This window comes from Pomacea canaliculata, linkage group LG9 (genome assembly GCF_003073045.1).
Source record: "Pomacea canaliculata isolate SZHN2017 linkage group LG9, ASM307304v1, whole genome shotgun sequence".
Taxonomy (NCBI): domain Eukaryota; kingdom Metazoa; phylum Mollusca; class Gastropoda; order Architaenioglossa; family Ampullariidae; genus Pomacea; species Pomacea canaliculata.
Window position 1 is genome coordinate 23,323,239 of NC_037598.1, and position 8,732 is coordinate 23,331,970.

The 8,732-nt window shown below is 39.2% G+C and overlaps 1 protein-coding gene across 1 annotated transcript in view; it reads right to left on the reverse strand.

Moving 5' to 3' along the window:
* Nucleotides 1-5,074, reverse strand: part of LOC112571582 (protein shisa-5-like) — a 10,209-nt gene extending 5,135 nt beyond the window's left edge. Inside the window, exons 1-2 of the mRNA XM_025250669.1 lie at nucleotides 4,712-5,074; nucleotides 2,111-2,210 (exon numbers count right to left, since the gene is read on the reverse strand). Of these exons, the coding sequence (XP_025106454.1) occupies nucleotides 2,111-2,210; nucleotides 4,712-4,766 (155 nt within the window). The 5' untranslated portion in view covers nucleotides 4,767-5,074. The remainder of the gene's footprint in view (nucleotides 1-2,110; nucleotides 2,211-4,711) is intronic.
* Between the last annotated feature and the right edge of the window lie 3,658 nt (nucleotides 5,075-8,732).

Consider the following 8,732-nt stretch of genomic DNA (forward strand, 5'->3'; position numbering starts at 1 on the left):
ATACTGCTGCATACTTTTCTACATCTGTTCATAGCAGCTATTACAGCCATAGGTTTCAATGACTAAGGCTAGAGACTAACAAAAAAACTCTTGCAGCACCATGAAACTATGACAGAAGTGGAGATGGCAGTCGTCATCCAAGTCTTTCAACCCAAAGCTTCATATGTTTCCATCCACCAACTTAATAGCAGAAGTAATAATTTTATAAAGTACACGATTTGATGAATATGCGTTTACTCAGTGCTGACAACTACTTATGACAAGATGATGATCATAAAAAGAACAACAATAGTTGTTTTTCAACTATACTCAAAAGATCTAATAATAAATATCAGGAGACAAAAAGAAACAAAAATTAAAACACCAGTTTCAACAGACACAATTTCAGGCAAACTTATAATGAACCAATCACCCCTCACAGTAGCTTTCACTAACATAAACATTAAACCTAAAGAAAAAAAAGGACCAATGTCAGACATTGCAAAAGAGGGCTGTAGCTCACTAGCTGTATCAACTGGAAACTTCATAATCTCATTAAAATCTAAAAATACAGCAGAGTACTTTGTTAGTTTCAATGAATTTACAATAGCAGTACATTACACATGTTTGAAAACTCATCATGAAATAACTATATCAGAATGTAAAAGTTGTCATCATCATCATCACTCTTAATTAGCACCAAACAAGTTGGTTCCTAAGTTGGAAAAAAAGTTGAGATGCAGCAGTGGCGAGGGCTTGCCACTGGGGCCAATATTGAGTATTGTTAAGAAATTGACTCACTGGATGGCCTCTCCCCTCCTTCACATTCGTCATTATTTTTTTCAGTTTACCTTGGTGTTGCCCTCCCTCCATATACCAGAGGAGGACCACCTTTGGTAGTGTGTCACACCTAGTGAAGTGGCCGAACGCCGAACCATGCCATTTTACCAAGTTTGATGGTGGCATGCAGTGTTTCCTGGAGACCAACCAGGATGGTAACTGAACTGCATACAAAGTCATACATTTTGCACTCTTTGTAAAAGATCCAGAGCAGTCTCCTTACACATTTATTTTCAAATGTCTGGATCCTTCTCGGCAAGCAAAGTCCACATTTCACAACCGTACGCCAAGATGGATGATGATGAAGGACTTGTACAGCTTGTGTCTGGTGGAGAAGCTGATGTAACTGCAGTCCCATTTAAAAATGAGTCTGGCCTTTGCTGCTGTCATGGTTGGGATTATAGATTCAGAATCTGTTGCACATCCACTATCCTTTGAGATTGTTGTGCCCAGGTACTTGAAGATCTCTCCCTTGCCAAGCCCAGTGTTGCTCGCCACGACTTTGCTCTTGTCTTTGCTGATTTTAATCCTGTATGCACTTGCACTGTTTGTGAATTTGTAACTCTCTGTTGCTGCTTGCCTCCAGATTGATGTCATCTGAAAAGCGCAGGTTACACAGTGGCCTTCCACTGATAGACATGGAGGTGTGATGGTCTTGGAAAGTATCACGCATCATACTTTATAGATACATATTAAGCAGCAGTGAAAACAATGGGCAGCCTGGTAAATGCCCACCATCATTGGGAAGAGCTCTCCCATCTGACTGATGAGAAGAATTAAGCTCCTGAAGAAAATGCACAGCACATCAATGGTTTGCATGAGATCGAATTTCTGAAACACCTGCCACAAGCCCTTTATGCCAGACTCTATTGTAGGCTTTCCGAAAATCAATGATGTTATGGTAGAGATCCTTGCAGTGCAGTAGATGTTTTTTTAATATTACTTTTGAAGAGCTGTGCAACTGTGCTAATGCCTACTCTAAAGCTGCTCTTCTGCAAGTAGTTTTTCAGACATTTGGGTGAGGCGGTTTTGAATCACTTTCAGCTTAATCTTGCCTGGAAACTATTAAGCATATAGTCAAACTCATTCTTTTCTGACTTTCTGATCATGTGTTTTTTTGTAACAACAACTCACATTCAAAACACTAAGTCTTGCACAGAAGCAGCTTCAGTACTGTAACTTAGTGTATTTCCAGGAAATATAAAAGAAATGCAAATGAATTAGATATATTAAATACAGTTTCAATACAATGAAAGGCTTATACAAGCATAAAACGGCCAAGCTGACGCACCTTGGACTGCAGCAATCCCGGTTGAGATAGCCACAACACCCATAGGTGCAATAAGTTAGGGTGTCATAGTAGTTTCTGCAGAACTCACCTCCATATGCACCTGTACAGAAAAAAAGTTTCAATAATTCTCTTTTTAAATAGGTGTTCCTAAATCAAGAGAGGAAATATATAAATAATTTATAATTATATCAATCCATTTTCATCTTGCTTGACATGGTTGCAAAGTTTGTAGATTACTAGGTGAATAAGTAAAGGATTATATGAAATATAATATTATGATATGAAAAAGGAAGACAAAACTATTTGGACTGCAAAGAATATTTCCAACAAGACCACACATTCAGAATAGGATTCAATCAGCATCAAACAAATATTTCAAATGAATGCATAGAGTGCTGTTTGCAATGATGATACAAAATTGACCTCACCATGAAAATAGTAATATTCACTGTACAGTCCCGCTACTGGTGGGTCACTTTTTAAAGTTCGAAGATTCCTCATACTGGCAGTTCCCACAACCACAAATTGTTTTGTGTATCAGACAGACAAGTCACAACAAAAAGAAGCACTCCTATCATTTAAAGCTCTGCACAATAGTATGTGCTCTTATTGATCTCACTGCAGTTACAATCTGGCTGAATGAGCAGAAACATTCAGACCACCTGAATGGGTGATATTTTATCACACTTTTCTTACATTAACATTTTCTGTTGCTCCAGTTTTTGTATAGCTTATCAATAATTTGAAATAGAAAACACTTTTTAAACATTCCTGTTCTATATTAAAATAGAATTCTATAAACATTTCAAATATGCTTTTGCTGATGATCAAGCGAGTTTTTGTAACTCTGAATTACCTAGATGTGTGGTACCTAGTAAATACAAACTATTTACGTAATTAAAAATGGAATTAAAAAAATGTAAAAATTATTTAAGAGTGCTAAATCAACTTTAAATTAGCAAATTAAATGTTCATAGGACAAATATTTACATGGCTATATATATATTTACAAATTACAAACATTTTATCCAAACACTGTTCAAGAAAGCTCAATATCTGACATAAAACCACGCCTAAAAGCTCTGCTGCAGTAGATGCTGCTGCACTGACGTGGCAGCAATCTAGTAGCCATTGATTTAAGCCAATGACAATTTATTAAAAGGACTTCTTAGGATATCTTAATTATTTATCATCCTGAAACTTAAAAATAAAACAAAAAACATGCAAACACTGTCTTGTTTTGAGTCCCTGAACATTGCAGCCTAAATCAGCGATTGTGCTTGGTGTTTTTTCTGTTATGAGGACTTTACTCTTTGCTTCTGGAGCAGCATATAAATCATCAAGATTTCTATTCTTATACTGAGGAAAAGTATACTTTCTGCATAGGTAGGTTTTGTCATAGGATATCTTTTCTCCATATGTCATATCATTTTTTGGAATAAAGATTGATGGCTCTTAAGATATTTTCCAACCTCTTTTATGTCTCAAGGAAGCCAGAAAAAGGATATAGCGAGGTATACTGGTTGTTGATATGAAGCCTACTTAGCCTAGCAGTTCTAATGTTGACAAGTGAGCAGTTAGTTGTGATAGTACAACAGGTGTTCCATGGCCAAATTACTGATTTTGTCAATTTTATAGCATAAAAAATAGTGTACAGAATTTACATTTTCTGAAAAAAGGTTTATTGTATGAACTACTATCAGGGAGAAAATTACTCAGAAAGTGACCACAAAAGTTACTAATTTCTATTTACAACACCTTAAAATGGATAGCAGATTACTATCTTGCATTTGCAATCAAGTGATTTTTGTTCAAGTTGAGTCATGACAAACTACACTAGCACCACACCTTTACCTAACTGTGTCTCACTTGAATTTTAACTTAGCCTGTAACTTTGCTTTACATTTTCATCAGCCAATGACCTTCAACAGAACATCAACAAACATAGGCGGCTATATTCAACAATACTTGCGTGCATATGTAAACAAAAGATAGTGATAGAAAAAAAGAGAAAGAAGGGGTAAAATGAAGGATGGGAGGGCAGGGTGAGGGAAAAAAGAGAAGGGAACAACTAAGAATAAGAGATTAAGAGAAAGTGAGAGAAAAAGAACACCAAGTGATCAGAGAAGAAAGAGGGAAGGGTAATACAGTTGCCACCTCTCTCTGACAACATGTTTATGAGTGGTGGGGGTATAGTCCTTGAGGGTTGCCTGACAGCTTTCTGACAGACGGTCCTATATAAAGTCCTCTTACACGATTCTCAGGACATTGTGGGATGTTAAATGTATATGGGATGTTAGAATAAATGAACCAGCCTTGATAACAAACCATAATTTATGTCTATGGAAATGACCTTTTAATGATCGTGCTTACAGCTTTAACTGCCTTCCTGACTTCTACAAAAACCCTAATAACGGAATATGTCAATAACATAAAATCAGATTAAACAAAAAATTTTTAACACCGCTGAAAGAACCACATTGTAGCTCAAACTCTGTGGTTGCTTGCTGTGTTGCCCCACAACACATGACATACTTGTGACTTTTGAACATCACTGACATGATATACACATTTATCAACAAAAACATCCAACAGACTTACTTGAAATAAACGCAAAAATGATGGAAGGAACGGTCCAGGAAGAAACTTTATCCATCTTTGTGAGGCTCTTCGAAAGTTCTCTTTACCCAAGATCCGCAAAAACAATGATAACTCCTCGTGAGCTTTCGACTTCCGTGTTACTTATGTTGACGTAACGAGAACTCAAGCCGAGTGTCGATGTCGCTCGACTTGTCTGTCACTCGATGATTGCTCGTGTTTTATTGTCATGAATCCGTATTCAGAGCATCTGGTTCAAAGACCTCGTTTCTCACGAGCAGGGTTGTTTACATTATCTGCTCTGTCCTCACAATACGTCGTCACCAAAATATTGCTTCTGCGGTTTTGGCGAATCGGACCCGGGTGCAGAGAAGCGAGACATTCTATGAATGAAGGAAAGAGTGAAGATAAACAAAATCAGAAGGGGAAAAATTTAAACACAGGGATTTTTTGATAACGTGGTGATATATCAAGACTTAAAATTTTAAAGGGTCATAGGTTATTATGTCAGATCTCGTTCGTAGTATTTGCACCTGCTTTTCTGGGTGTGGAAGTGCAAAGCCAGGTGAGAACTGACTAGACTATATAGGTGTGTATTATGTTATCGGCGGTTCAATACCCGTGTGGTTCAGCTAATTTCCCTGATGTATCGGACACCGTACAGCGTCTGGGGAAGGAAAGAAAGCAAGAGGGAAAATAATGGATGCAAAAATAAAAAGCTGGCCCCGACATGGCCGACAAAAGTAACCTCACTTTCCAACGACCAAAGGTTAGGAACTTATATATATATACTTTTATACTTGTGACCCCGTTCTAAGGGTATTCCAGGTTCTCTCTCTTTTGCCCCCTTTCTCGTCATGTTGACATCTTGCTTATAGTTCAACATTCAGTTTGGAGCGTTAACAACCCGCAAACCCGTCGAGTTCAAAATTTGTCAGGTGCTCTTGGAATGCATCCTATTAGGGATCGAGGGTGAGATGGTGAGAAATGTATATATATGTCTATATAGACACACAAAAATGCGCGAATGCTGGACATTGCCTCACACCTTATACAGTGATACCTCGGTTCTCGAACAGAATTCGTTCCGGGAGGACGGTCGAGAACCGAATTGTTCGAGAACCGAAGCAATGAAACTCATAGGAAATAATGGAAACTGGATTAATTCGTTCCAAGCCCCAGAAAATGCCTATTTACTGGCCTAATTTGTATATAATATGTAGAAAAACATGAGTCTCAACAAGAAATAAGAATTAAAAGTGTATTTATTAAAACAAAACAAAAATGTACAGTACAGTACAGTAAATTGTGTTTCATTTACTGTACCTGTACCAAACTTTATGGCAGGAGGGAATGAATGTGGAGGGAGGAGGGAAGGGGGATGGTTATTGTCACTGATGACGCAAGCAAGGCGCGCTGGGCTGAATGAACGCCATTCGGCTCAACTCGGCTCATCTCGGACGTTCGGATGTTCGAGTTCCAAATATTTGTTCGAATTCCAAGACAAAATTTTCTCGAATTTCCTGGTCGAATACCGATTTGGTCGAAAGTCAAGGCGTTCGAGAACCGAGGTATCACTGTATGTACATGATATGGATTGAGTCGCATGAGTGTATGCTGATATCTTTTTTTCCAAATGCAGTACAAAGTGTTGTAAAGCCTTCGCCATGGGTTAAGTTTATGAGTTTTTTAATGTACAGATAGAATTGCCAACGATCGTGGAAAGCAACTGTATAAAATGACACGTCACACCACACAACCAAATGGTGAGGGTGAACGGGTGGATGTCATGGGGTGTGTTGGCTGGGGGCCGGTTTGGAGATGGAGAAGATCAGAGAAAATTATACCCACTTGTCAAACCGGCCTACCCTCGCTCAGTAGATGAAAAGAATAATATGTGTCAAATATACTCGTCTTAGTTTGAATGAAGTTGCCGTGGCTGATCAAGGTAGAAAACCTGTAACTGATGAAAGGATGACTGGTTCTTTTATTTTCATTATCTTGTTTTCGACTGCCTTTCTTTACATTTTTGACTGCTGTAGAAGCTCGCCAGAGACATGCCTACCGTAAAAATTGACAACCGTGTGCAAACATCCATCTTGGTCACATGACAGGCTGTGTCGTCTGCTCGTCGCTTGATGTTCATGTCGAAAACCTTTTTCTGTAGGTACTGGGCGGCGATCCCCTCCCGCCCCACACCTCTTCTCGTGTCGTCTGCTTCAAAACAGCGGTGCACTGTTCAGTCCCCGCTCAGTCGCCTGGGTATCATAAAGTATCTGCCTCCGGTTTTGCTCGGTTTTTATGACCTTTGCACGATCCGGGTGCCACATTCGAACTTTTGCGAAGTCTACATTTTTTTTTCGTTTTAATATAAAAGACACAGAAAGTTTGCAGTTAAAGGACTATCGACAGGTGGGCGAACGGATTCAGGTAAGATCAATTCATTTTTTAATTCTTTTGTCACCGTTTCTATGAAGTGTACTTACAGCATCTCAAACTCGGGAGTGTCGAGCGAAAAGTTTTCTGGTGGATAACAAGGTGCAGTGCTGTCATTATTATTCGCAGAAGTCGTTATTTATTTACTGAACTGTTTTATGTTCAGGTTCTAAAATGCTGTACACTGTACAGAATATCTGTGGATTGAGTTGGTGTATTTCTGTGTGTGTAAAGGAAAGATAGTGATAGAAAAAGGAGAAAGAAGGGGTAAAATGAGGGATGGTTATGCCTGCGTGGATATAATGATGTATTAAGTTTGTGCATAGACCTGTGCAGAGCACACCTGTGGACGTCCTTTGGGTGGTGAAACCTAGGCGTACGGCTGTTGAAGTTAAAAAAAAAAAAAATTCAGAAAATCTTTGAATGCTAACAATATTGTGCAAATGCCATTGGCGTGAATCCACTGGCTTTCAATCTGGCACAATGCGCTTGTGCTCTTGAAAGGTCCTAACAGGGAGCAGATACATAATATATATGTAGAAGATTCCTACTGTTTGAAACATTTTCTAAAGTTTCCCATGGACATACAACTTCGAAGCTTTTCACTGGAGTAATTAGACTTGCGCAGGTAGTGAAGAGGGTGGACTCGCGCAGATCGCTGGGACAGTGGTCCTTCCAGCAAACCTGCGCAAAAATTTAGTGTGCTCGACACTGCGCAGATTCTTACACCACCTCTGTAAGTTCATCCAGAGTGCGCATAAACAAGAAATTATTGCTATTTAGCTATATAGGAATTTTTTAGACCTTGGATCCGCGGTGTAAATGTTATCCCACTCCCACCCACACATGATTCTGGAGAGTACAAAGTCGGGTTACCGAGTCTTCTCGACGAGTCGTAACATTGTACACATGGACCAGGAGGACCATCTGGCTTGGGGACTGTGCTGGATGATAGAAGTGTGAAATATGTGCCCGCACGATAGTTCTGTCTTCGCGTTAGGGCGATTGGTTCCACTCAGTCTCACCAGAAACAGGGGCATTGTTAGCTACCACAGGCCTAACAAATCGGTCTCCCTGATGGGATTCACGCGAGGTCTCCAAGGGGCATGAAAAGTATAATCTCTCCCTCATTTTCTGCTTTTCACACGCACACACAAAACTCTCTCATACACACATGCGCACGTGTACACACGCATGCAAACACTTTACATATGCATATCATTAATGTTTCTAGCTTGTATGCAATGTTGTTGGTGAAGAGAGAACAGCTCGCACTATTCCAAGACTCCGGTGACCTTTAGTGGTGAGGAGTTTGATGTCACTGAGTCATAACGAGGGATTGAAGGGATTTTTCGCTCATCCCCTACTCATACCCCTACTGTTGTTCTTTATTGGTTTCTTCTCGCCCTCATTCTTTTTACGTGTGCGCTTTCGGAACTTCGAAAGACACAAAACTAAAGATATTAGAAGAAAGATACAGAAAGAAAGAGAAGACAAAAAGAAAAGAAATAAGATTTTTAAAATTCTGACGAGGAGAAAAAAGTCCCAACATTTGCAAAACGGTGTAACCTTTATTTACAGAAGCAAT